General features: G+C 47.3%; 9 protein-coding genes across 9 annotated transcripts; 4 read left to right on the top strand and 5 right to left on the bottom strand.

Moving 5' to 3' along the window:
* Positions 1-223: 223 nt before the first annotated feature.
* Positions 224-2,652, bottom strand: PG994_013780 (alkaline phosphatase-like protein; the record flags this gene model as incomplete). The annotated part of the gene is made up of 8 exons (XM_066865189.1): positions 224-589; positions 666-1,330; positions 1,394-1,638; positions 1,690-1,778; positions 1,844-1,962; positions 2,018-2,429; positions 2,483-2,530; positions 2,593-2,652. The coding sequence occupies 8 exons, from the start codon at positions 2,650-2,652 to the stop codon at positions 224-226; spliced, it is 2,004 nt and encodes a 667-aa protein (XP_066708318.1).
* Positions 2,653-4,116: 1,464 nt separating this feature from the next.
* Positions 4,117-5,636, bottom strand: PG994_013779 (tRNA-guanine transglycosylase; the record flags this gene model as incomplete). The annotated part of the gene is given in 3 exon segments (XM_066865188.1): positions 4,117-4,915; positions 4,932-5,352; positions 5,408-5,636. The coding sequence occupies 3 exon segments, from the start codon at positions 5,634-5,636 to the stop codon at positions 4,117-4,119; spliced, it is 1,449 nt and encodes a 482-aa protein (XP_066708317.1).
* An 873-nt stretch (positions 5,637-6,509) lies between these two features.
* On the top strand, positions 6,510-8,480 carry PG994_013778 (uncharacterized protein; the record flags this gene model as incomplete). The annotated part of the gene is made up of 1 exon (XM_066865187.1): positions 6,510-8,480. One exon carries the CDS (start codon positions 6,510-6,512, stop codon positions 8,478-8,480), a length of 1,971 nt encoding a protein of 656 aa, XP_066708316.1.
* Positions 8,481-8,663: 183 nt separating this feature from the next.
* Positions 8,664-9,647, bottom strand: PG994_013777 (uncharacterized protein; the record flags this gene model as incomplete). Its single annotated transcript, XM_066865186.1, has 2 exons — positions 8,664-8,673; positions 8,695-9,647. 2 exons carry the CDS (start codon positions 9,645-9,647, stop codon positions 8,664-8,666), a joined length of 963 nt encoding a protein of 320 aa, XP_066708315.1.
* Positions 9,648-10,484: 837 nt separating this feature from the next.
* PG994_013776 (uncharacterized protein) lies at positions 10,485-11,231 on the top strand (the record flags this gene model as incomplete). The annotated part of the gene is made up of 2 exons (XM_066865185.1): positions 10,485-10,835; positions 10,857-11,231. 2 exons carry the CDS (start codon positions 10,485-10,487, stop codon positions 11,229-11,231), a joined length of 726 nt encoding a protein of 241 aa, XP_066708314.1.
* Positions 11,232-11,729: 498 nt separating this feature from the next.
* PG994_013775 (uncharacterized protein) lies at positions 11,730-13,203 on the bottom strand (the record flags this gene model as incomplete). The annotated part of the gene is made up of 2 exons (XM_066865184.1): positions 11,730-12,646; positions 12,714-13,203. 2 exons carry the CDS (start codon positions 13,201-13,203, stop codon positions 11,730-11,732), a joined length of 1,407 nt encoding a protein of 468 aa, XP_066708313.1.
* Positions 13,204-13,881: 678 nt separating this feature from the next.
* Positions 13,882-17,852, bottom strand: PG994_013774 (uncharacterized protein; the record flags this gene model as incomplete). Its single annotated transcript, XM_066865183.1, has 6 exons — positions 13,882-14,289; positions 14,369-15,160; positions 15,566-15,799; positions 15,868-15,988; positions 16,703-17,353; positions 17,413-17,852. The coding sequence occupies 6 exons, from the start codon at positions 17,850-17,852 to the stop codon at positions 13,882-13,884; spliced, it is 2,646 nt and encodes an 881-aa protein (XP_066708312.1).
* Positions 17,853-19,553: 1,701 nt separating this feature from the next.
* On the top strand, positions 19,554-20,260 carry PG994_013773 (uncharacterized protein; the record flags this gene model as incomplete). The annotated part of the gene is made up of 2 exons (XM_066865182.1): positions 19,554-19,725; positions 19,797-20,260. 2 exons carry the CDS (start codon positions 19,554-19,556, stop codon positions 20,258-20,260), a joined length of 636 nt encoding a protein of 211 aa, XP_066708311.1.
* A 6,869-nt stretch (positions 20,261-27,129) lies between these two features.
* Positions 27,130-27,672, top strand: PG994_013772 (uncharacterized protein; the record flags this gene model as incomplete). The annotated part of the gene is made up of 3 exons (XM_066865181.1): positions 27,130-27,144; positions 27,393-27,470; positions 27,541-27,672. The coding sequence occupies 3 exons, from the start codon at positions 27,130-27,132 to the stop codon at positions 27,670-27,672; spliced, it is 225 nt and encodes a 74-aa protein (XP_066708310.1).
* Between the last annotated feature and the right edge of the window lie 136 nt (positions 27,673-27,808).

Below are 27,808 nucleotides of genomic sequence, written 5' to 3'. Positions count from 1 at the left end.
TTTAGTCTAGTACGGTGTGGAGTGTAACATGATTGTGACCAGTTACTTGTGACTTGGACGAGAAAGTTCGGACGATGAAAACGAAAATAAATTAGCTAAGTCGTATGGAAAGTTGTGAAGTATACATATATCTTTATACCTAACGATTAATTGACTACACATTACTTTTTCATCTCTTCTCTGCCTATCCAATATCCACATAGCCGCCACCGACACCTACTTCTCAACGCTTCTCCTCGGCACAGGGCCTGCCGCCCTCCCCAGCGTCCGGGCGCGCGAGGCCGAGGCAGTTGGCCATCTTGTAGAACACGTCGACGTTGGAGTAGGTGCCGCCGAAGGAGTCCTGGCAGGGCCCCATGGCGTAGACGGCGACGTCGGTCAGCGAGTGGACGCCCTGCGCCTCCGACGGGGGCAGGGTGCCGTTGACGACGAAGCCGCCGGGCGCGTCCCGGCCGTTGGCGAAGTAGTCCGCCGACGAGAAGCCGGGCGCGTTGGTCGCGGGCGTGCGCGGCGTCGGGCTCAGTCGGTAGTTCTCCCGGCGGTCCGGGTTGGCGCCGAAGCCGGCCGCGATGGCGTAGCGGGGGTCCCACTGAAAGCGCGATTCGTAAGTCATGCACACCCTTCAACGCTCCAGACCAAGGGTCTCTAGGGATGGCGAAACTTACGTTCACGGGGAAGTTGGGGCCGGTCGAGTATGAGACACCAGGAGCCTCGACCTGGTAGTTGGATATACCAGAGTTCTGGTAGACACCAACAGCCTTCCGTCGCTCGCGGTCAGTCTTCTGGTCCTTAAGGTACTGGGTATCGACGCCACCAAAGACGTCAAAGCCGTGGCCGTGGTCGGCGGTAACCAGGATCAGTGTGGATTCGAGCTCGCCAATGGATTTGAGGTGCGCGACGGTGGCGCGCACAGTGTCGTCGAGCTCCAGAAGGTCGCCGAGAGCCCGGTCGTAGTCGAGCGTGTGCATCTGCTTGTCGATGGAGGCGGCCTCGGACATGAGGAAGAAGCCCTTGTCGCCACCGCGCTTGTGGAGGACGTCGATGGCCTTGAGGGTCATCTCCTTGAGGCCGGGCAGATCAGTGGCGGCCGACTTGGCCCCGGATGGGTCATTGGTCAGGTTCTTGAGATTGTCCGGAAGGATGTTGCGGTCAATCCAGACGGGCAGGTTGGATCGGCAGAAGATGCCCAGAGCCTTCTCCTCGTTGGGGATGGCGGCAAGAGCGGTCTTGTTCCAGCTCACGGTGTAGTTGGCCTTGGCGAACTCCTGGTAGTAGTCCTTCCCTTGGTAGGATCCAGATCCGGCAATGAACTGCTCAGCACCACCACCGACTACGCACGATCATGTCAGCACACACCCGAATAAGGAGAAAGCATGTCTCCGTTTCAACATACAGTACACATCAGGGCCTCCATGGTTGGTCCAGGTATAGTTAGTAACACTGTTTAAAGCCTGGTCGATAAGAGGGCCATATGCGCCACGGGACCGAGTGTGGGCAGTCAGAGCGGTAGGGGTAGCATCCGCAATGAAGGCAGTGGAGACAGCACCCCAGGCAGAGCCCCAGATACGCTTGAGCAGTTCCACAATGGTCTCGACCTTGGGATCGTCGTATATGTCGGGAGACGAGTCAGCGTAAACACTGCCACTGTCAGCCGGCTGAACACGAGTAGTGCTGCTTCTGGAGACTCACCCCATGGCGTTCACAGTGGACTTGTGGCCAGAGTACAGGGCAGAAGCCGAGTTGGCACTATCGGTGATGAAGGTATCAATGGAGTGGGTCTAATGCGGTGAAAGTCAGCGGAGGTTGGGCAAGAAAGAGTCGATCTCCCACGGCTGGTTCATACCATCTGGTGGCCAATGACAGGGAACTGGTCGAGCTGCAGGTTCGACTGGTACTTTCCGTTGATGGTCTTGTGGCCCAGAAGACGGGCAGCAGTAATCATGTTGGTGGTCATACCGTCACCTCCGTACTGTCAGCGCTTTTCATGTGTCAGTCCCAAGTGTGTGGTGCTGCTTACCGATGAAGAGGATGATGTTCTTAGCCTTCTTCTGGGTGGCAAGGGGGCGGACGACCCATTCAGCGGTTGTCTTCTGCCCATCGTAGTAGTTGAGCGTGACGGTGTACTTTCCAGGCTCGTAAAGAGCCAACCGCCGGTAGATCTTGGAGGCGACGTTGACAACAGACGCCTGCTTGGCGTCCTCGGCGTAGAGGTCTTCGTACCACTTGAACGACCATTTCTCGATCTTGGGTTCCTCCAGCTTGAAGAACTTGGCAACATCCTCAACGGCGCCGCCCTCTTTCGAAATGGTTACAGTGAACTTTTCATCCGGAACGCCATTGTTGAAGGCTTCGGAGCCGTTGACTGGGGCGTGGACCTCGAAACGGAGGTCAAAGTACTGGCCGGGCAGGAAATCCTGCTGATCCGGTGGCTGGATTTCCGTGTTAGTCAATCTAACGTGGAGTAGACACCGTCAAAGCTTACCAGCACACATCCTAGAGTGGGACAAGTGCCGAGTCTCTGGTAGTATTGCTGCGAATCATGATTAGCCGCGCGAAGATCCCGTGGCATGAATGGGGATTGGCGTGACCCACACCCGAAACGGCAGTCAATGAAGCTGCCAGCACGGCAAGAGTGTTCAATCTAGCCATCATCTTGACAGGATCAGGCCAATCAAACTGATAGTTCCTGCTTCACCACGTACGACCTGTGAACCTTGAGGGCAAGATAGCACCGAGACACTGCATAGAGGAGAATCCGGCTGGTTATATAGGAGCAACCCGGATCCGACGCAATGGAACGATATCCCTGCTCAAATACATACGGGCAAGGTCTCTCCTCTCAGCTGGGTGCTCAGCAATATAGGCGGACATTGCCCATTGGGGCTATCACGGTGAAAAGTCCTCGGCTGGGGTGATGATGGCATGCCAAGAGCACTACGGCTGCATTGTACATATTGTGCATGCGAGGGACATTAGGTTCGGGGTAGATGACCTGCTCGCTCGGAATTGCGGCTGCGAACCGATGACAGTTCACAGGAATCACGGCAGCTATAGAGCCCACGTGCTCGAGTGGCAGACAGGAACCCAACACACAACCGAGTAAACTAATTGGCTACCTATCGACAAAGCAAACGCGCCGAAATTTGGACTTGGCGTCATGGACTTGAAGTTAGCAGTTTCTGTCACGATTGAGCGCGGGGCAGTACGGAAGACACCCGAAGGCGAGAGGTTCCTGGCAACCTGGCAACCAGATGCTGACGGACGAGGTACAGATGCAGAACTTCCATGACCGGTAATAACGATAGTCGAGGAAACGTGGGCGGGATTCGCCAATGTGATTGGCTGATTGCAAAAGAGACATTAGATGCATCTTCCCATCCCACGCGTGCTTGGCATATTGGCACGGCTTGACCGCATTTGCGCGGGCTTGGCAATGCGCCGCAAGCCTTGCCCATCACCTTTCATGAGGAGCGCAACTACGAGAGAATCGAAACTTATACTGGTTGGTATTGAAATTATCGGAGCCAGGTGTCAGCAGAGGAAGACCTTGGTAGACATTAGAACCCAGAACACCGGCCTTTTCAGGGCGCCGCACGTTTCAGGCGCATCACTGTGCAGTAGGTATAGCGCTGCAAACCATCTCCCGGCACCGAGACTGGGTTACCTGCAAGACGGACTGGCCTCATTGGTTGCCTTGAAGGCATTCAAAGGTTCGAAAATACCAGGCGACATCTAGCACGTACAGTACCCGCACCCGATCCCAAGCATTTGGAACAGTGGACGTGCAGGACATAACAATACGCACAGAAGTCAGCGAGCCCAAGCTGCAGGCATCTTCTGCCACAATCTGGCCGACCCTCAAACGCACGAAGCGTTCCGCCGGTTTTCGTAGGGAGCGTGCTCCGTAGTGCCACCACAGTTTTGACTTTTAGGAACCGATCGCGCCATGGGTGCAGTAGAGAAACATACACCAATCAATACCCACTAGATCACCACGCTGATCCTTGATGTCCATACGAGTATTGGAAGGACGCATCGCCTTCTGTGGCTTGATGTAGCAGACCGTCGTTCCGATACCACTGGTTCGGCCGAAAAGTACTTTCATGAGAATTGCCTTCAAGCCCCATCAATTTTTGCAAACCCTTCTTTGGCCAAAGCAGCCGCATCGGCCTCCGGCACTAATGGCGTCTCGCTTCCGCCTGCTGCTGGGCCCGTCACGGCCAAACCCGCCGCCTCAGCAGCCGCTACCTGATCGGGAGTTCCTTCACCTTCAAGCCTATTCCAAGGAGCCTTATTGATCTTGGGCTGTCCTGCTTCGGGCTTGAAGTGATAGCCACGCGCACGAGGCCGTACCCCAGTGCCTAGGGGTAGCTCCGACTCATAACATTTGGTAAACTCGCTGGCTTTTTGTTCGAAAGTTCCATCTGCTATCGCCATCCGAATCTGCCGGAAGAACTCGCTCATGACATGATGATTGTGTATTTGCAAAAGGGTCCAGCCAAGCATTTCTCGGGCGTTCATCAAGTGCTGCAGATATGCACGGTGGTGCTTGGTGCACGCGTAGCAGCCACAACCTTCCATGAATGGTTTCACAGAGACCTGATGCTCTTCGGACGACATATCGATGCCCAAAGGTTGGATTCCGTTGGAACCTGCTTTGGGCGCGGCGAAACTGAAGTTCAGCGCGATCCCCGCATCCGATATGTTATTGACAAGAGGAGAAGCGAAGATGTCGACGCCAAGTCGAACCTGCCGCAGAATCTGATGAGGCGACTCGGGTGATTCCATTGACAAGCGAGGCAGGTCTAACAGCTGAGGATGGTTTTTCAGATCATGCAGTATTTTGACATCGTAGATCGTCAGGCCGCTTAGTTGAACAGCATGATCTTCAGATAAGTGCTTCAAGTACTCCCCACTGCATAGGATAAGACACCGGCAGAAGGGGCGCAAAGACATGAATGCCCGAAGGTTTCAGCGTCTCCTCTGGATCGAGGTGCGAGAAGAACTCATCCAGCCACTCCTGAGTCCGCTGGACCATAAACACCTGTCGCTTTGCACTTGGCGTGTGGGAGCTGAAGGTTATATCAGCCGGCGGGACAACGATGTCCGGCATAATCTGAGCGACCGCAGCGCAGAAGCTCTCACAGGTGACACGTTCAAAACCAGTGGATGTGAGAACCGAGATGTGCTTAGGTCCATTGCCATTTTGAGCCACGACAGCAGGAGTCCTTCTAGGAGCCAGAATTGTGCATGACGTGAAGGGCGTGGCAGTGTAAGCGTGCAGGGGCCTGCAACCGTCTTTAGGCAAGCTGAAGATCGCGGGCGACTTCCTCTTGCTAGACTTTTCTATGACTGGCAAGTCAGCACAAACGAGATGAGTACAGTAGAGGTAGCAAGAGGCACCTACAGTCCTCCAATGCCATATAAGCAGCCCGGATATCGGTATGCTTGCTTACGACATCCGGGGTCAGGTGTGGAATGGCACCTCTTGATGTGACGCCCACAAAAGTAGGGGTATCTAGGGGAGTTCGGTTGGCTGTCGCCAGACGGCCAACTCTTGCGGCCAGGCCATGCTCCAGAGCAGGCTGTATGATTTTGAACGGCATATCGTCACCACTCACTGCAGGCACATTCATGTTTCCGCCTGGAAGCTTGGCAGGAATCCTGCAAACCTAGCAGGGCTGGTCTTTGCTTGTGCTCAAAGACGAACGCGTGGAGCACCTGCAGAGTTTATAGCGAGAACGCAAAATCGACGGTAATGCCCAAAACGAAGCAAATCAAGGAACTCGCTGCGCGTTGTTGCAGCATATGCTACCACTCTGAGCCGACGATGAAATGCTAATTTTGGTCTCCACGGCTTCAAATCCAGCAACGAAAACCGGACTTGACCGCTTTTGGTTGATGGACCCTTTCTGTAGTTGAGACAGGCTGCCCGCCTGTTGCGACCGACAGGAAGGGCGGGGGCCTGATTGGCGCAAAGGCCCCCCAATCTCAGCCGGTTCGTCCGGAAAGGACTGTCCCTGCCACTGTCAGTGCCTGCCATCCCCCCCAAGCTGAAACCCGGTCGCGTCAAGTCTCCCAAAGTCTTACTCCACTAACAGCCCGCCCCATCGTCCATCCTCCAACCAACTTATTACCGTCATCCTTTGCTTCCTGCTTGCGTTGTCTTGCGTCGTACATTTATTAGTGTTTCCATGTTTGTAGTTGTTTCCGTGATATATACTTATCATTTACTTAGCATCTTCTTGTTGTTTGGACCCACCATCTTTCACCGCTTGGCCCGTCAATTGTTACACGTTTCGTCCCTACTTACTGTTTGACCGTTGATAGGCCACACAGTTCGGCCATTGCCCCTACAGCCTTAACGTTTCGTCGTCTTACGCCAGGTTGAGGATTTCATCCTTCGCCCTAGTCGAGCTCAGTCCGAGACCGCAAACGTTTGCCAATGCTCCATTGCGTCGCAGGCCTGTCGCTTATTGCTTGGCTGCCTATATCAAAAGAGTAGAGAGATGGGCGGCGACAATCGAGACGAGTCCGTCCAAGTCGTTTCCGACATAGAATCTTCCGAAGCTTCCCGTTCCGACTCCCACGTTCACCACCCGGATGCCCCGATCCCCCAAGCAGGACATCTCGACATCGACGATAACTCGAATCAGCCAACACCGCGCTTCATGCAAGACGAAGGAGCATGGAAACGCTGGAAATGGGTGCCCTATCCGGCGAGAAAGCTCATCACCAAGGTAGCTACTTGGTCGCGGGGCCCCCCTGAGCCGAAAGATTGGAAGATCAACCCCCTCTTTCCAGCAGTACAGCATGCGCCGATTTGGCTACTGGAACGATACCTGCCCAAGACGAAGCACAAAGCTTGGCTATTCATGGGCTATGTCGTCATCTGGATTCTCACATTCTGTCTCGTAATGCGACAAGGCCTCATATCTAGCGAGGTCGCGCAATATGGGGCTCCTAGCGACATCAGCTGCGGCACGACGTATTGGATGTCCGGCAACCAATGCGGACTTGATGGAAGTGCATGTAGACCCTTCAGTGGCTCTGGTTTCGCATTCAAATGCCCCGCCAACTGCGCCAGCTACCGAGTCCTGAACCCTCGAGCCGTGGGAACCGAGGAGGTCGTATACCAGCCGCTGGTTGTAGGTGGTCCCACCGACGGTGGCAACATATCGGCTGCCCGATATCGAGGTGACTCTTTCATATGCGGCTCTGCCATTCATGCCGGTGTCATCACCAATGGGGGTGGTGGATGTGGTGTTATTCAACTCGACGGACAGCATACGGGATATCCTGCTTCACCTCGCAACGGAATCGCCAGTATTGGCTTTGACTCATACTTCCCCTTGTCCTTCGGTTTCCCTGCCGGATTCGAGTGCTCCTCCAAGGACGTCCGGTGGCCTCTCCTTGCGGTATCTGTGACCTTTACAGCTGTGCTGTCTCTTTTCACAACTTCGGCGCCGCTTTTCTTCCTTTCCGTCTTTATCGGGATTTTTTGGCAAGTGGGCATGGCATCCGATGCTCCCAGCCATACATCCATCGCCGGGCTCTTCTCAAATATAGTAGGGAAATTCCTTCCGGTCATGTTTTGCGCATGGGTAATATACGACAAGATGGGCGTCAAGCGCACACTCAAGGGTTTGACTGCACAAGTCGAGAAGACTGTGCTTTGGCTTGGTGGCTGCTGGGTAGGCGCCCTTACTAACTATACGTTCGACTTCATCCCCATCCAGAGACTGAACGCGCATGACCTCCAGCAGCAGCCTGGCGCCAAGGCTGCGCTTGCCATTATCGTAATCGTCTTGGTTGTCGCCATGGTCTCACAGATCTGGTACTTCCGCCAAGAGGGGCGGCTCACAAAGTTTCTAAAGCTTTACCTGCTGTTTATCATTGGCATTGTTATATGCCTTGTACTCCCGAACCTCAGTCTCCGCATCCACCACTACATCCTAGCTCTCTTGCTGCTGCCAGGAACGAGCATGCAAACTCGCCCGTCGCTGCTCTACCAGGGTATTCTGATGGGACTCTTCATCAACGGAATCGCGAGATGGGGCTTCGACTCCGTTTTGCAGACATCCAGTGCCTTGCAAGGAGATGGCCAATTCGAGTCACCCTTGCCGAATATCTTGACTCCAGTCATAGCTTTGAACGCACCCCTGTGGAACGCTACTTTCAGTTGGGGTGCATCGCCTGGTCCCGAGTTTGATGGAATCAGTATTCTAGTCAATGATGTCGAGCGCTTCAGAAGCTACTTCGGCGATGAGGACGCCAAGCAAAGCTTTACATGGACGCGCAACAGCAGCCTAAATTTGAACGAGTATTTCAGGTTTGGCTACATGGATGGAAGTTCAAGTTGGGACTACTCCAAAGCGGGAACTTGGACCCCGGCAGGCGACTGGGTTGAAATGGCCCCTGGTCCATCCAAGGTCAAAGCCAGGAGTTTAGACGGGGAATCCCATGTGAAGCGAAGATGATGAACTTCTTTATGACTGTACCACGCTGCGTTAGAGCATAGCACACGATTTTGAATAGATCTTCTATTTCCTAGACTAACTCCCAGAGTGCCTTGGTCTTTATCCACCGCCATGAGATCTCACTTGAAAACTCGCACGCAAGCCTTTGCCTAAGATCGGCACGACATATCTTAGATGATTAACTTACCTATCCCTGTCAATTTCACCAACTTACCTTGTTCTCCGCGGCTCCCGCGCGTGCGACCGCAGCGTTCTCCGATCGGTACACTTCTTCTTGTGCTGAATGCTGCGGTCAGACCCCACAGCAGACGAAGCGGAGGAGCCGGACGCGGACTCGTCGTACTCTACGATACTGACCTTCTTCTGCGCCCCGACATCCTGGGTCGGGACGTCCGTCTCCGGGTCCCAGCGCAGCCGATCGATGTGTAGGTTTATCATGTCCTCTCTGGTATCGACTTCCTGGACGGTGTGCGGGTAATACACGGAGTCCCATATGCCGGCGCGGCGTCTCTCCCGCCTGGAAACCCTCACGTGGTCGCTCTGGGTACTGCTTCGTCGCGTCGTCGTTCCTGAGGTCATGTCAGAGGTAGATGTCGTGGCCGAGGGACCGGGCACGACATCTCGGTAGCGCGACAGCTCTTTTAGCGCATCCCAGGCGCGCTCGCGTCGTGCTGTTCTCTTGGATGCCAGCGTGGCGGCCGATGCCGACGACGCGGAGGGGCGCGGGATCTGGGACGGCTTTCTGGGAGCGGAAGTCAGGGCCGCGTGCGCGTCGGGCGCCGGGGAGGCGGCTGGGCACCGCGTGAAGGCATCGGTGTAGGCGGCGCGGGCCTCGGGGATCTTGTCGAAGTAGTCCAGGACGTCGCCGCGAAGCAAGCTGGCCTCGGCTAAGCTGTGGTTCAGGGTTTGGCGGCGGTACGCCTTGGTAGGGGAGGAGCCGTCTTCGTCGCCGTCGTCTTCGCCTTTCTCTTCGTCCAGGTCCTTGAGGAGATCTTTGATCAGCATGGTGGCCTCCTTGAGGATGCCGTAGGCGTCTCTGTAGTCGTGCATGGTGGGGTAGGGCGCCAGAGCGAGCTTGTCTTGGGCCTCGGCGATCAGGGCGTCGACGTCGGCTTGCATGCTGGACTTGTCCTCAAGGGTCAGGGTGAAGGAAGGGAAGTTGACCATGGTGACTAATTGAGAGGGGGTAAGAAAGTGAAAAGAAAGGTACAGATAAAATGATATGTACTTTTATCAGTGTAACGAATGGGGGAAGGTCTTGACTCTTCGGGGAATTCTTGTGTCTTCGGGTGAGCGTGAAAAGGGGCGTCACTGGAGAGTCAAGACTTAGGATAAACGCGGTCAACGCTGTAAAATGAATAGCAGACTTGCAGAAGATGCCATTCAGACCCAGCCTTGTAACATCCTCTTCCCTATATAGAAATTTCGAACCCATTGTCTCCGAAAAGACTTAATAGCCCTTGTGTCTTCCATGCCATTATCCTTTGTAATGAGATCAAGACAGTATTGAGCTTTGTGAAATATCAAAAAGAAACAGGGCCTTATTGAATAACAAAGCACGACATTCTGGTACCTGCTAGAGTATGATCTTCGAAGTAGATTACCACCTCGTCGTACACTATTAGTATTCCTGTGCTGTTTGTTGGCGCAATAGCTCACAAAAGCGGCCACGTATGAATATGTGCTCTTACAGTAACCCTGGGGCATATGAAACTTTGGCCAACAAGGCAGGGGAAAGGCGTGGTTGGAGATAATTTGATGCTCAAGCCAGTCCTCTGTAGCTGGAATTATGAAGGTTCTGAAGTCGTCCATGATTACATGTAGACGTCCATCCTTGAGCAACTTCTGCAGTGAGCAAAATTGTGATACTAGAAAGCCAAAAGTATGCTCTTCCTAACTCCACCTTTATTTCCTAGCCTTTTCAAAAGCATCTGGACTTCGTTTGTTCCGTTATTCTTATTTTTTCGCCCGACTAGAAGCCAGATCAACCGTTCAGCAGTAACAATGCTTCCGATACCACCAAAATGCTATCAAACAGAAGGAGCGCGCTCCTCCCAGCCACTTCAGAGCAACCTATTTAGAGAAGAAGCCGCTCCCGAGACGTTCCAGTTTCACCCTTTCCCGCGTCTGCCTCCCGAGCTTCGCCAAGAGATATGGCGGCTAAGCATAGAGCCTAGTGAGCTCGTTATCTATGGCACCAAGCACCGCAATACTGCCAACCCGCCCAGGGCGCCCGCCCTCTTCCATGCCTGCGGCGAGTCTCGGGCCTATCTCGAGAAGCACGGTTACGTCAAGGCCCTTCACGTATACCAGAACGCCGCCACCCACCAATGGGTGAACTTCGACGTCGACGCCGTCTACGCCGGCCCGTCCTAGGTCGGCCGAGTCCCCGACGTCGACCTGACGCGGATCCAGCGGCTGGTCCTCGAGGGCCGGAACTCCGGAAATTTCGAGGCCTGGTGTTGCCACACATTGCGGTGGCATATGCCGGCGCTGCGGGACGTGACCGTCCTGTCCATGGACCGCGACCGGGTCCGTGGCGCGCCCTGGTGGAAGCCCTGGGCACGGGTCCTCGAGTCGCTGTACTACGACGAAGAAGAAGGCCCGGTTTCCTTCCATCTGCGCGTCCTCCGGCCGGACGACGAGTCGAGCATGGGGACGCTTGCCGAGCTGAACCCGGACAACTACCACAAGCAATGGCGCATCCTGCGCCACCGGGCATTTCATCCTTCCGGCTTTTGGATTGTCTAAGTTTCATGAAGGGTCTGCTGTAAATATTTCGAGTCGGACGAAAGATTCCATCGCTCAATACAGTAGGGACGGGCGAGGCTATGCACATATTTTTGCAGTCAAATGAGTGTCAGTTGAGAGAAACCAAATGAACATCCACCACGATATACGACTATGCATTAAAGGGGTTAATTACAACCTGTGTTAGGGGTAGTTATTACTAGCAAACCTTGAAAGGTCATAATTGTACAAATGTGACTTTGCTTGCTGTTGTTATTGTTTTATATGGCGTCGGGGGAATATACATGTGATCGTGGGATGATGTGCATTTGTGCCTTTGGCTGGCTTATATGATCTTCATTCGCTAATATGATGCGGCTGACAATCTGGGTGGCGAACTTTTAATATTATTTAGTATGTTACTCAACTTGTCTTATAATACGAACTGGTGTCACAGATACCAAACAAATAATTATTCTAGTATGACAAGCTCGTCACAGCCCCAATGTGTGCGGGATTCTAAAATATCTTCTTCAGCCCCCAGCCGACCGCCAAGACTCTAGCACCAAAGTAGCAGCTCATGGCGATGGCGTAGGACAAGGCGGAGAAGATGATGACGGCGGTCCACCCTGTCTTGGTCGTGCCGAGGTCGCGCAGGGCGCCGCCGATGGGCAAGCTGGTGAGGGTGCCGAAGCTGGCGACCATGAGCGCGGTCGAGAAGAAGCGGCCGTAGCTGCGCGAGTCGCACAGCTGCCCGAGGCAGACCGGGTAGAGGCCGAGGTTGCTGCCGCTCGCGAACCCGAAGGTGAGCACGAAGACGACGAGCAGGGGCCAGGAGTCGCGCGCGGGCAGCCAGAAGGCCAGGATGGTGACGACGCACAGCGCGATGGTCATGACGATGACGTTGAAGCGGCCGACGCGGTCCGCGAAGAAGCCCGGGATGAAGCGGCCGAAGAAGGAGCCCACGTTGAGCAGGGCCAGCAGCGTGTAGGACGAGTTGGCCTCGTGGCCGTAGTCGGCGGCGTAGGAGACGATGAAGGTCAGGGGGATGAAGATGCCCCACTCCATGAACCAGATGCCCGCGCAGCTGAGGGTGAACTTGGGATCCCGGAAGACGGCAAAGTCGGGCAGTACCGAAACCACCCTGTCGCTCGGAGGCAGGCGCGTATGGATCAGAGTGTTGGCAGGTATGGCAAGCCCCAGCAGAATAAAGCCGAGTATTCGTGTCGTCCAGGCAAAGCCCACCTTGGGGAGCAGGCCTTGCATGAGTAAGGGGAAAGCGATACCACCAACCGATCCGGCCGTGGCGGCTATGCCCGTAGCGAAGCCGCGACGAGCCTTGAAGAAGTGCGCGATGGCTCCGTAGGCAGGTACGTTCAGTAATGCGCCGCCAATGCCGGCCAGAACAGAGTACGTCAGCATGATCTGGTAGTAGCCTGCAAGATTTGTTTAGTTACACACATGCCTTCTCTGGGTGGTCCTGGTGCTTAATGTTCTACTCACTGGTACATAGGCCGAGCAGCATCTGACTGGCAACGACAAGGACACTTCCAGCCGCCACGAGCGCCCTCGGTCCGTGACGGTCAAAGATGGGCCCCGCTTGCATGCCGGCGAAGAAGACAATGAAGAGGTAGACGCTGAAGATCCATCCCACTGTCGAAGGGTCGTACTCCTTCAGCTGGTGCTCGGAGAAGTAGGATTCGAAGACGGCGGCGCTGTTGATGATACCAAAGACGGACAGCATTGCACAAAAGGAGCCGAACACGACAGACCAGGCTTCTAGGCCACCCTCGGGGAAGGTGTCCTCTTCGTCATGGCAGGTGTTCTCGCTGGACGAGTCGGAGCTTACGAACAGAGGGTTCTGCGGATTGGGAGCGTCAAGCTGCGGCGGCCTCTTCTCCGAGCGCATGTCTGGTAGGTCCGGCTGAGCAGTCGAACCAACAGTTTGATTTACGAAGCAGCTGTCATCTGCATTTTGGTGGTTTGGTACCATGGAAGTCTTGCTGTTGACCTTCACGAAGAAAAAAAGGGAGGGAGCGAACGATTAACGCACGCCCTCTTGCAGGGGGCCCAGTGAGTGAATCGATCAATCCGCGATGATTCAATCTCTACAGCATATATGTATTGACTGCAATATCCCCAACCCCAAGCAAGCCCAGCAGAGTAAGCAAGCGAGCAAGTGAAATTCCGCAATAGACGAGTGTTGCAAGAGTTCACGTCCCTGACGTAGAGTTGTGTGACGGTAACGGCTGCAGTTCGAAATGAATGAATCGAAGGAAAGCAAATTTGTACGTTTGGCCAAAGTGGGTCGAATGCTACGAGACCGCCACTAACACACATACAAACACATGCCATCTCTCGCCGATTGCACCAGCAACACCACACCCAACACCACAGAGCTCGGCTCGACAGACTGCAGCTACAAGAAGGACCCCCCAGAGATTCCAGGCTCCATGCACTCCACGATCTGTGCTTGCCATCGTCCATTTTGGCGGTAAACCTCGACGCCGGGGTCGGAGCCGGCCGTCCACGAGTTGCAATTACCTAATGGCTCCATCCATCGTCTCCACGGACTCTCTACCAACGGCGGTGGTGAGTGGGTTGTTTGCCGAGCAAATACTCACAGGCTTGCTGTGGGTATGTAGGATTTCCAGTGCTCGTCGCCGATCCGCTAGAGTGGCCCAATCCGGTTTGCCACCCAGCTCGTATCCTTGGCCACTGCTTCAATCCACTCCAATCGGCGTCCAGACTCGACATCGCAATCAACTACGCGACCCGAGATGTCTCGGACAAATACTTCTCGCTTCGCCTCGCCAACTTGGCCGTTCGTCAATCTCTCCACTTTGCTCGTCCCCGTCCCGGAGTTGGAGCCAATCTGCCATATGTTGCGGCCGTTGGAGATTCTTTTAAGCCGATAGTGCTCCTCCCAGACAAACTCGCCAGAGCGAGAGACATCGTCCCGGGGACACGACCTATGCGCCAGGAAGGCTGGTAGGACAAGAATAGGAAGACTGACGCCTCGGATGATCGTGACGGACTCCAGATTGGCGCAATTGGCGAGCGCTCTCGCTACCTCGGCCTGGTGTTGACTGGTCAGCAGCAGTGCAAAGGTAGTGCCCATCACATAGACGAGGGTACGCATACCCATGGGTACATACCATCTGGCCCTCCTCCGGCGCTATCTTCAACACCCGCAACCGCGGTAGGGTGGAGACTATGGCGCGAATGGTTCCCGCGGACTGGAGCATGCTTCTAAGGCCGTCCATGGTTCCGTTGTGGGATATATCCAACGTCTCCAAGCCCTTATGTTTGAGGATAGCTTGCAGCTGTGTATTCGACGAGGCGGGATCGATGGCAGTGCACTCTCTGTATTGGCCACTGTTTGGTATCTCCAGGGTCGTAAGGGTGTCGAAAGAGGCGATGAAGCGCATATTGGCCTCCCACTCAACTACTGGCCACTCGTTGGTCGGGTGAATCCAGTTTTTCATCCCAATAACCAAGCCTCGTAATTTGGGTTGAACACCCTCGGGCATTGTCCTGAATACTTTGGTAAGGCGTTGAACTACACCAAAAGGAAGCAAATGGAGAACCAGCCTCGCAAGCTTTAGGAAATCGATAGCCGTGAACAATGAGTCTATCATATCCTCTCGAGCATCCCATTCGCAATAGAGGCCGAGAGATTGCAGATTCGGAAAGGCAAGTCTCTTGAACATGAATGCTATGTTACCATGTGGTGTGAACTGCAAGCTAAGACTCCGCAGTGTTGCAGCCGAGTTGCCGAGAATGGATCGCTGGATCTCGTGCGGTATTCTGCCGCTGCGGTTGTTCAGAGTCAGGTGTTCCGAAACCTTGACGATCGCTAAAGGTGCATATCCGGCATAGTCCTTTCTATTATGCCAATCGCTCTCGCCACATAGATGGAGAGCCTTCAGGTTCCCCAATGTTCTCTGCTAGTGTCCTGTAGTTACCGTGAGTCATGTGTCAGCCAGTTATACAGGAAAACCTTGGGCGAGCTGTAGCCAAACGGTGTGCTCTCTACTCACTTGCTCATACGATGCAGCTCCACGAACTCCAACTTTCCCCAGTTCCCGGACGCCTCCTCTCGGTGAGTCGACCCACAGTTGTGTCCTCGCGGTGAGACCCGTAGTGACAATCGCCAATGATCACCTGGAGAACATGATCGCAACAAGGAGGCCTCACACACTCTCCGAAACTGGCTATATGCCACTTCTTCCAGACGTCCAAATTAGTAATCTTATCTAGGGCTAGGGGTGGCCTCCATACGTGTGCCCATATGCCGGGGTTGGGGGTAAAGAGAACTGCGAAGAGCTCTGATAGGGGTAGGCATGACACACCGGTTGATTTCCATATTCTCCCTCGATCATGAGCCTCCACCTCTGGGCGTTTGTGAGGTATCGATCCAGCAGTCGAATCAGACCAGGCAAGTCTGCATACTTTCTTTCCCCACGGCCCTCTGAGGACTGGCGCACTTCTTCAACAATGATGCGTTTGTAGAGTCGGGGCATCATGATGGAATAAAATGCTTTGTTGGTTCGACCAAGAGCGCTCATAGTCCTTTTGTCCGCAATCTGCGATGCATCAATATATGTGTACACCGTCGTCAAAGCCGCGGATGAAGCCAGTGAACTCAACCTACGTTATCCAGGACAGAGCGGAGTAGCTCGCGTGGCAGGGCGGATAGGAATCTCGGGGCCTCTAGATCAGCCATGACTGTCTTTGTTGCGAAGTTGTAGTGACCAGTTAGACTGGTGCTGCGGCTGCTTGTTGTGTTGCACGATTTTCACACTCACTGTTGATTGTGTGCTGAGTAGACGCAGTCTTCAGGCTTGCTGGCATCTGGATTCATGCGGTTCTCCTGACTCTCAATTGCGTTACAAGCTGATGAGTCCTTGATGCTCGTAGCAATGCAGAACCACGAGAAAGTACACGAAATGAGGGGCTCCAGGAAGGTCAAGGTTGAGGTGCATTTCAGCCTCAATACCAAATCTCTCCAAGGAGGTGCGGAGATGTTGCATGCGGCTAACTGCAAGGAGCTAGCATCATGCAAGTGGTGTATCAATTTCAGACGATCTTGCTACAAATGGCACGAATAGCCCCAGCTCCTTGGTCCCCCCTTTTAACTATGACCACAATCCTTCTGACTTGGGTTGGGAGTGATGGACCATTGTAAGCAATGCAGCCCTTCTTCATATTGTGGAAGAATTATGACAACTTTCTTGTCGCATACGTCCGGATCCCGCGATTTATGCTGAATGGTTGCTCGAGAATGGAGTCAGTATTAAAATCCATATCAAGCATAATACAAGGTTAACCATATATAAGATGGGCTGCTCCGGATCGCTAGATGTGAGAGATTACGTCAAGGCTTTGATGGAGGTAAACAACATCAATTATAACCAATGCTAAATCTGACAACCCACCCCCAACAATTTAACAGCAAGTTGACCCATGCGATTGGCAACAGTGCTTACTCATCCGCCGGCTCTTTGTCTCCTTTCCCAGGCTGGGGAATGTCCTTGATTATCAAATCGTTCCAGGCTTTATGGCCAAGCCAAGATCGGAGATAGCGTGCGGGCTTCGGTGCCAGTTGATTCAAGACAACCCCGTCCAAGGTCTTGCAGAACGCGTAGCGGAGTATCACCCCGAGCTTGCAGCTCAGCTCGGCCATCTTTCGGACTCGCTCACGTTCCTTAGTTTCCTCGATCTTGGTGCATTTCCAGAACTCGGCCCAGAATGCTGCCTCGGTTTGCGGACGGAATGGCCGATCGCTCCAGCCGTCGCCGGACATAAAGCCGCTCATGCGTCTAAGAGCGGAGAGCTCAAGGCCAAAAGGGGCAATCTTGGCCAATGACCAGTCAATGAGACCGCTTATGACCAGAGTCTCCGGATCTACCAAGATGTTGGTCTCAGAGAAATCACCGTGTGTGACAACGTGCGGCCACGCTTCACTGTATAGGTAATTGAGTCCTTGAGAACCGCGTAGTTGTACAATGGAGCCCCCGAGGAACTCGAAGCCTGGAGCACCTTCAAGGAGGGAAAGCTTTTCTGAAATAGCATCGCACTGCTCTTTAAGTCTGCTGGGATCAAGCGGCCGAGGGTTGTTCCAACAGCGAGCGAAATACCTGTTCAGTGTATGTTAGGTTACCGGATCGACCTGCTTTCTCATGGAGTAACCTCGTACCTTGCCAAGTCCTGCGAAAATTGTGTATGCCTAGCTACCTCCTGGTCCCTTCTCTGAGGACCCAAAAGCGCGGCCTCGAGATACGTTTTTCCTTCCAAACAAGGCATCGTATAAATCTCCAAGCGCCCATTTTTAGACTCTGTGTTAGGAGCCGGTCCATGATAAGTAGCCAATGGCACGAGACTTCCATGAATCTCCTGGGCTGCTTTGTCCATCTCACCACCAAGTTTGTTCTCGGGAATGCGGAAGGATATGATGGTTTTCGTAGTAGCGACCACAGTGTAGCTCAGAGATCCTTGCATGCCAACAGGACTGATGGTCGATCCACTGATTAGAGATGCTGCATGCTCGTCTAAGGCTTGTTGGGAAGAACCGGGTCGTCTCTCGAAGAATTGTGTGATGGCTTCCTGCATCCATCCGTCAACCCCTGAAATGGCCATTTCGACTGTATAGCTATAAGGTAAGCTGGAAAATTGGTTAACTGAACTCAGTCCCTCAACAAAACATACCCAGTAAGATGAGCTGGTAATAATATTAGTCAAAGGAACAAAGACGACCACATAGCCACCTGACAGCTCATAAATCAAGTCTAACGCCAATGGAGAGACAAAGGACCTTCCAGTGGCATACTACGTTTTAGTTAACTAAGAATATATCTAAACTCAAGAACGGAACAACATAATAAGTATGATATAGGTAAACTGCACTCATTTGACTAAGGTATGCGGGGAAATAGGGTTGGTGGCATTCGAGATTTCTACACAAGAGACGCTACTGTAACAACGAAGCCCATATAGGTCTCTATCCAAGCGTATCTCGACTTAATTCGTATCATCACTATACATGTTTATGTACAGAAACCCAGTCATCTACTACTCAATGATCCGTATTGTTGCAAGACAGGGACAGACCTGATATTACTTCAGCAACATGGATAATGACAGTGTTGTAATACACAAACGATGCGAACGGCATTCTTGCGGGGTGGGAAGCGGTGCGATACATTTGTCTCTGCTGGATGACCGACCTGGCATCAAACCGAAGTTGAAGACAGCATAAAGAGACATCTATCTGTGAAGCATTCGAGCTTGCTCAGACTGTTGATGCTTCGTTGTGATGAGATAGCAGTAACTAATGACGATGCAAATATGGAAAGAGCGAGGAGACGAAGATGTGATGTCCACTTGAACTGTGCGACGTGGAGACCCAAGCAGAGAGCCTACCACTGCACTTGTACTCGGCGAATTAAAGCCAATAGGATCGCTAAGTCGTATGGCGCAGTGTCGCTAGGACCGTACGGGCGGGCAGTTGTTAACGGTGAGTCGATCTGGACGGTTTTAGACAGTAACCTAAGCACAGGGTTTCATCAGATGCGATAGCCAATCGGATGTTAGGAGTTGGCCGGAGGTTGCCCAATGCGGCTATTCTGCCAATTAGTGGAATGTTCGGACGCTTGTGAGTGACATAACCCTGACAACAAAGAAAGGACTTGTTCCCGTCATTGTAAGCTGTGAGCCCAGCTCAAGAAAACCACAGGTTCTGAGCGATAGCTGGAGAAAAGTGCCGAAGTTGGACGGAAACCGGTATTGGGGTGGTAGCCACATCGTCCATGACGGAATCTGGCTGGCCTGGGGCGGATCGGGCGGGCTGCAAGGGCCACGATGTTACCCTACCAGCAGAGCAAGCCCGGCATCCTGGTCGCGAAGACCCACCTTATCTGGGCAATTAAACGGCCCTCAATCTCAATGCACAATGCGATGAGGCTCGTCTGATGGCTTGGCCGATTCCTAGGCTCGGCACTAGATGCATGTGTCGGCACCTGGGCAGGGACGCTTGATGTCATTATCTCCAGATCTCAACGTCTCCCATCAATTCCATCCAGGCTTTAGACCGCTCTGCCCCTTTAATGGGCTCGGCCACCGTAATGTAGCATTGGTATTGTACACTACGTCAGCCTGGCTCGAGTAGTAGTTGTAGTTATCCAGAGTGATAAATATCGCTGATTCCCGATCTGAATGTAGATCTCCTGAGCAGCAACATTGCCTTCATCAACCAACTCAGTGTTAACACCCGCCCATCTAGGCGCCTTCGAGGAACCATCAGCACCGTCAGCACCACCACCATCATCATCAACCGCCACCATGAAGTCCATCTTTGTTGCCGGCCTCCTCATGGCCACCAGCGTCTTCTCGGCCGCCGTACCTGTGTCTGCCGCCGTAGTCAGCGCAGCCCCTCATAAGCGCCAGCTCGAGTCGCAAGGTTCCATCCTCGACAACCTTTATCAGCAAATAGTCGCACAGACGACGCAGATCAGTAAGGCTCCACAGCAGATCTCTCCGATCATGTTACTCTCCCCAACATCAAACTAACAACGTTCCCGCCAGACGCCACCCGTGACAGCGCGCCCGAGAACCCTTCCGTTCTCGAGATCCCCGGCATCGCCTCCGAGATCAACAAGAACTTCGCAGCCATCACCGAGGCCCTGAAGCAGGCCGCCACCAAGTCCGAGGCGCAGCGCAACGCGACCCCGGCCGTGGCCGCCCGTCAGGACGACGGCGGTGACGACGACGACGGCGATGACGGCGACAAGTGCGACGCCGCGTGCATCACGGGCAAGGTCCTCGACATCGTCTACGAGGTCGCGTCCACGATCCGCTCCGTCATCGAGAAGTTCGGCCTCGCACCCTTCCTGCTCCGCATCAACCCGCTGCTGCTCGCCCTCAGCGCCCTTGTCATCGGGCTCGACGTGCTGGTCTCGGGCCTGCTGCTGACCGTCACGGCCGTCGTCAACGTCATCCTCGGCGGGCTCGGTCTCAGCCTGCTCGCGCTTGGCTTTGCTGCCGCTTAAGATGGATTAAGTGCATTACACATAAAATTGGGTTCTCAGGGTGGAGAAGAAAGAGATGAATGGTGATCATCTTTAGATCTTCTTGTACATATTTACGCCGTATAATCAAAGCATTCAAGTTGTACAATCAATGTTGTCATGAAATCACCAAGTGTTGTTCGCCTCATCTATCGATACATGCAAATTGAGTACGACCTCTTACCAGCCTTGGTCTCCCAAGGAGCGTGTGATATTCCCCGGCTAGATGCTTGCTATGGTCCCTGAACTGTACTAGCGAATTTTCATTCATTGCATTAATGGTCTAAATGCAGCAGATAGCTGCGATGTAGAAGCAGGCCAGTTTGGCAAAGTACAACGCCAAAGTAGTGGGCAATGCCGTGGCTTTCCACATGTTGTGACAAGAGGTGTTACAACATCCAGTTACCGAGACTTACCTGGTTAGCGTAAAATTCCTAGACAGGAGATCTCGTACGCAGACCTTGGAAGTGGTAAACAAACAGCGTTTGGATATCATTGTGGGCCATCGGTCATGGTGCCAGTCACGTGTCACCTTGATCAACACCAAAAAGGTGTACATATGCCCACGGCCACTCCGTTCACTGCCCCAAACGAAGATAAGAGACAGAGACAGATAGGGAGACCAAACCCCCTTGTTTGCGTATATCTTGATAATCAATTGGATTGATCACCGTACTGGTTGATTTTGGCAAGCAAGCCTCTAGTTAGATAGGCATTCACCTCATTGGAGGTTGGTCAGGTACCTGCCGGCCCAAACTACGATGCAGATAGTTGTTGCTTCAGTTCAAACTCACGTATGAGTACAATAAGCCACTCGCAACTCTGCCCATCAATCTGCTTCGTGCAAAAGTGATAGGGGCTCATCCTGTTGGCTAGCAGTGGACTTCCATCAAACTAATTACCTACCTGCCCTGATATCAAACATGTGTGTTGATCCGTCTGCTGCAACAGTCACCCATCAACTCTAATTTATGAGTCTTGGGTCCCTGCAAACTTCATAAGTCATGTTGTGATGGCGTAACCCCTTGGCATACCTCAAGTGTCAATAACGCGTTCCCTAAGCACACATAGAGCACATGAGTCACAGCGTTGGATAGGGTGTGAACTACATTATTACATGTAGGCTGTGATCAAGTTGGGAATTGCCATATTTCATCCTCGTCAGGGGTACAACGGGGGAGCAGGAAAAGAAAAGAAAACGAAAAAAGAAAAGAAAACGAAAAAATAAAAAACCTACAGGGGAGAAAACACCAAAAAAATTATACCATCTGTGGTTTGCCATGTGTATTACTCGGCGCCTAAAAGCCCACTAAGTAAAGTAACTAAGCGTTAGTGTTACGTTAAAACTTATAGATTATTAGTGAGTAAGCACCTTAACTACTTAGTCGTCTTATTATATAAATAATTACTTAAACTTAATATTAAACTATATTATAACTTAAAGTTTATTTTATTAATAATTATTTAAAAAAAATCGAAAAATTATAAGTTTAACGAATTTTAATATTAATATAACTAGTAATATTAAAATTATTTTATTTTTAATTATTATTATATTTTATATTATAATAAAAGTACGATTAAAGTCTTTAATTATTTAATAAAGTTTAAATTTATATACTTTATTTAATTCGACTTATAAACGATTCTTTTTTTATTTTAATTTAATTAATTAAGCGTTTAAAATATTAAGCTTTTTTAAATTTACGAAATAATAGCTTCTTATAAGTATTATTAAATTAAATATTTTTATTACGAATGAAAACTTTAATTTAATATATATATTAAAAAATAATAAGTATAAACGCTTTTTAAATAAGTATTTATTAATTATTACATTATTTAAAGTTTAAAAGGATTATTTTTAAACCGCGGCTTTATTTATATTTATATAATTAAAAGTTTAAAAATATTTCGGAAATAAATTCTAATAGCTCGCTACTCGTTAATTAGTATTTTAAGTTTAAAAATTAATTTTTAAGCTTAGTATTACGTTTATATTAAATATTTTTAAACTTTTTATTTTAATATTAAAATAAGACTTAAATTTGAAAGCTATAATATATAAAAATATATAACGTACCCCACGGTTTAATTAACCACACGATTTAAATAACTACTTTTAAAGACTTTATTTAATAAAGTATAAGTTAATTCCGCTATAAAGCATTTTATATCTTTAAATTAATTAAAATCCTTATCTCTAGATACCTTTATATTATTTTAACAAGTACGAGCATTATGCCCGGGTTCTCCGCAGATTCTACAGCGTCGCGGACGCGTCTCAGCCCTCCTCGTACGACCACTACTCCGGCGCGATTTATCCTATAACTATTTATTAACGTCCCTCTAAAATTATAAATCTTTTCTAGCTTATATTTAAAGTAATCCTCTATTTTATAACCGTTTTTTTTCGTCTTTCGGCGCCGGTTAAGTATCTTATTTACCTTTCGAAATATCGCGTTCTTATTTTTTTTAAAAAAATAAGTCGGTATATAACTTACGTTATACCCTTTACGATTTAATTAAGTCTAGCGAAAATTAATATCGAAGAGCTATTTTAATACCGCGCGATTCGATTTCTTACGTATTCGGTTTAAGATTATATTTTAATTAAGTTATTTAAAGTCTTTAATTTCTAGGGTATAAGTAGGCCGAAAGAGGTCGCCGGAGGCCTCGGCGTACGTAGCTTTACATCTAATTATAAAATAATAGATTCCGGATTATATAATATAAGTCCTACCCTTTAAAAACCTCTTTAAATATTTAAAATAATAAAAATCGCTTAGAACGTTTTTAAGAACGCTAATAAAAAGTCTTCCTTTAAAATATAAGTAATATATACTCGTATAAAACCTTCGATTTCTTTCTCGTATAACTTTTATAATATACGAAAACAGCCGATATTAAAAAGTTAAAACTTATATAATAAATAAAAAAATATATAAAATATAATAATCGAATTCTTTTTATAATAAAGCTCGAAAATTATTAAGTAATAACTCTTATAACTATTAAAGACTAATAAGCGATAAATACTTTTCGTATAAGACTTTATATACTTATTAAAATATCGAATCTAATCCTCGCCTCTCTCGTTTATAATCTAGCTATTTTTAATAATTACGATTACTTAATCCTTTAGTAATAAACTATTTTCGTATTAAAAAGAGAGGTAAGTTTTCTCGATAAAAATAATATACGAAAAGATAGCGTAATTAAATAATACGACGCCTTAAATAATTATAACCTATTCCCGGTTCTTTTATTATATTATTTTAAATTTTCCGTATTAATCGAAAATAGTTACGATTATTTCGAACGAGATTTAATTTATAAAAAAGCCGGTCTTATTAAAATTATAAATATCCTCTTTTTATATCTTATATTTATTAATTATATTTTATATAAAAATAAATTATACGCGATACGCGTCGAGATTTTTATAAAAAACTTTTTAATAATCGATTTTTCGATTAAAACGCGTCCGGAGGTTTAATTATTATCGTATAAAGTTCGAAGCTTAATTAACGCCGACGCGTTAACGGAGTAATTAATTCGCTATATCTTTTATATTACTTATTTAAGAAGGAAACGATCGCGAATTTAGTTCGATTATATACTAAATTATTATATTTTTTCGAAAATAGTAAGCTTTTATATTAGTGATCGTACATCTTGTCGTGAAATACCGCCGCGATATTAAAGACGTAAAGTTATATAAAGGATATTATAAACTTATATTATAAATTAAAGACTTAATTTAAAACTATTTCGAAACGCTTAAAGCGTTAATTATATATCGCTTTCTTTTTAATTATTAACTATAATAAAATAGCAAAAAAGAGATAAAATAAACTTAATTATTAAGAATTACGGGAAAATAATTAATTAAACCGTGAGATACGTTATATATTTTATAATATTAATATTAAGAGGTATTTCTTAAGTATTTAAATTAATTATATAATTATAAAGCACCTTTTTTTAATTAGATTTAATTTATATTATAAATATTAAATTTCGCGTTAAAGTTTAATATCGTAAAGTTAATCGTTTAAAATAACTCGAGAGACGTTATATACTTTCGTAATAGCTTTTTAATTAATTCGATTTAAACCTTCTCGCGTCGGTTAAATTATTAAAACAACACGATCTTTTTTTAATTAAATTAATATTATAATTATAAAGATATTACGTATTAAAATTTAATTACGTAAATTAAAAAAAAGAGTAGCCGACTTAATAATGTAGCCGATTTAATTATAAACCACGTTATTTATTTATATTATACTTATTTTTAAATTTAAAGTATACGTAATTTAATTAAAAACTAAAACTTAATTATTATTAAATAAGCTTTTATACGTACGTATAAGTAAGGCTTTAAGTGATACTATATTATTATAACGTATCTTATAAGCGAATATCTCACATAAGCGAATATCTCACTTTTATAAATTTCCTTATAGCCTTAACCTTTTTTTATATTCTTTTACGTCTAAAAATATTATAACTTTAAAAAAAAGTAATATAATTCTAACGTTTTAAACGCTTTAAAAAGACTTAACTTTAAGCGTACGAAAGGCTATATTAATTTATTACGTCTTATCGAAAACCTTATAACGTAAATAAAATAGCTAACCTATACGACGCGAAATATTTACGAATTCTCGAAAGCTTTTAAATTCTAAAGAAGATACGATTATTCGATATATTATTAATTTAAATACGCGATCGTTTCTCCCCCGGCTAAGTAATATAAAAGATATAGCGAATTAATTATTTAATTTATATAACGCGGGACTCGTCGGCGTTAATTAAACCTTCGGACGCGTTTTAACCGAAAAATCGATTATTAAAAAATCTTTTATAAAGATCTCGACGCGTATCGCGTATAATTTATTTTTATACGGAATATAATTTATAAATACGAGATTTAAAAAAAAATATTTATAACTTTAATAAGACTAGCTTTTTTATAAGCTAAATTTCGTCCGAAATAATCGTAACTATTTTCGATTAATACGGAAAGTTTAAAAAAATATAATAAAAAAACCGGGAATAAGTTATAATTATTTAAAGCGTCGAATTATACGGTTACGCTATCCTTTTATATATTATTTTTATTAAAAAAACGTACTTTTTTTTTTAATATAAAAATAACTTATTATTAAAGGATTAAGTAATCGTAATTATTAAAAATAATTAAATTATAAAAAAAAAAGAGGACTAGATTCGATACTTTAATTAATATATTAAGTCTCGTACGAAGGGTCGTTATCACCTCTTAATCTTAAACGGCTACGAAAACTACTACTCGATAACTTTCGAGCTCTATTATAAAAAGAACTCGATTATTATACTTTATATATTTTCTTATTCGTTATATAAGTTCTAACCTCTTAATATCGGTTATTTTCGTATATTAAAAAGGGTGTACGAAAAAGAAATTAAATATTTTATACGGGCGTATATTACCTACATTTTAAAGGAGGACTTCCTACTAGCGTTTTTAAAAGCGTTCCAGGCGACTTTCACCGTTTCGAATATATAAGGAGGCTTTTAAAAAATAAGACTCGTCCCGTATAATCCGGAATATATTATTTCACAGTTAGATATAAAGCTACGTATTTTAGTACCTCCGGGAACGTTTTTTAACCTATTTATTCCTTAAGAATTAAAAACTTTAAATAATTTAATTAAGGCTTAATTTTAAACCGAATATATTCGAAACCGTATCGTACGGTATTAAAATAGCTTTCCGATATTTATTTTAATTAGTTTTAATTAAATCGCAAAGGTTATAACGTATATTATATACCGAATTACTTTTTTAAAAAGTAAGAACGCAATACTTTAAAAGGTAAATAAGATATTTAACCGGCGCCGCCGTACGAAAAAGAAACGGCTATAAAATAAAAGATCACTTTATATATAAGTTAAAAAAAACCTATAGTTTTAAAGGGATATTAATAAATAGTTATAAAACGAATCGCGTCGAAGGAGTAGTTATACGAGAACGTTTAAAACACGTTTATAACGTTATAGAATCTATAGAGAGCCCGGGTATAATACGCGTACTTATTAAAATAATATAGAAATATCTAGAAATAAAGATTTCGATTAATTTTAATATATTAAATACGTTATGGTAAAATTAATTTATATTTTATTAGAAGGGGTATAAAAGAATAAAACATTCGCTTATATAATATATTTGCTTATAAGATACGTTATTCTATTATTTATATCTATCTTTAATATAAGCTATAAGGGGTATCGTATACCCCTCTTTATAAAATAGAAAAGGGGTTCGTACGCGTAGGTACGTGGCACCTCTTTTAAGGTAGTATAAATAGCCTTAGTTCTAGCTGTTTTAATAATTACTTTAATTAATACGATATTATTTTTCGTTTATAAAGTTAAGTAATATTAAAGGAATAAAATTATTTAATTTTTACTTAATAGTATAAAGTTATTATAAAAGGTTAAAACGCGTTAAATTAATTCTTTAATTTATATATATATTAATAAATAAAATTTAACTTTTAACGTAATTAATAACTATAAAATTAATTAATAAAAATAAACTATAAAATACTATAATAAAAAATAGTTTTATAAATATATTTACCGCTTATTATATTTTAAATAATAATAAAGATACTATTTTTAATATATAAACGTATTATTATTAAATTAATATATATTTAAAAGAATAAAATAATTTAGATTAAAATTCGAGAAGAAATCTCTTTTTAAATCGAAATAGCGGTAAATCGTGGTAGAGGTCAACAAGGGGGTTAATTACACGGGGGGGGTTAATTATAAGGTGACGTACGTTAACTATGCAGCTAACCACTGTACTATAGTACGTTGCTGAATGTTTCGTTAATTTAGATATCTAATTAGGCGTGGTGATTTCATTCCTGTCCATAGTAGGTACCAGAGGAGGAGGTACCTGTTCTTCCGGGGCCTACTTACACTGTAGTTTCACGAGTCCTTCAGAACTGAACCTTTCCTCCTCCAACCTTTCTCTAAGCAGACGAAGCAGCACGCCACCACCGCCATCGCCGCCCAGCGGCTGCTCGACTCGGCTCCGGCCATCTAGGATGTGGCTCAGACAGAGCTCGAGTTCTACGAGCTCGTTGGAGGCTTCGACGAGGACGAGGACGAGAAGGAGGGAGAGGTAAGATGAGAGACACTCAACCCCCAACAAACCCCCTGATACAGGTTTACTAACCCTACTCGTCGTTTAGGAGCCCGCAGCCGCCCTGCCCGACCCCACGGAGGAGGAGAACGCCGCCGAGGGCGCCGCCATGGAGATGGAGGTGGCCCAGGGATTCGAGGAGATGGGCGTGGAGGAGGGAGAGGATATGGACCTCGATTGAAGGAACCAGACGAGGAACCTTGCTGTCACTTGAGACGATGATAACAACGACGAATGAATGAATAAACGATGCATCGATGCATCTGCCAAAGGCCAACGAGCCGGCACCAGGGAACACACAACCACGAACACTTGAA

The sequence above is a fragment of the Apiospora phragmitis genome, assembly GCF_038363925.1.
Source record: "Apiospora phragmitis strain CBS 135458 chromosome Unknown utg000013l:1.0-2965645.0:1.0-2969333.0, whole genome shotgun sequence".
In the NCBI taxonomy this organism is placed as follows: Eukaryota; Fungi; Ascomycota; class Sordariomycetes; order Amphisphaeriales; family Apiosporaceae; genus Apiospora; species Apiospora phragmitis.
The sequence above is the reverse complement of the archived record's forward strand: the minus strand, read 5'-3'. Positions and strand labels throughout refer to the sequence as shown.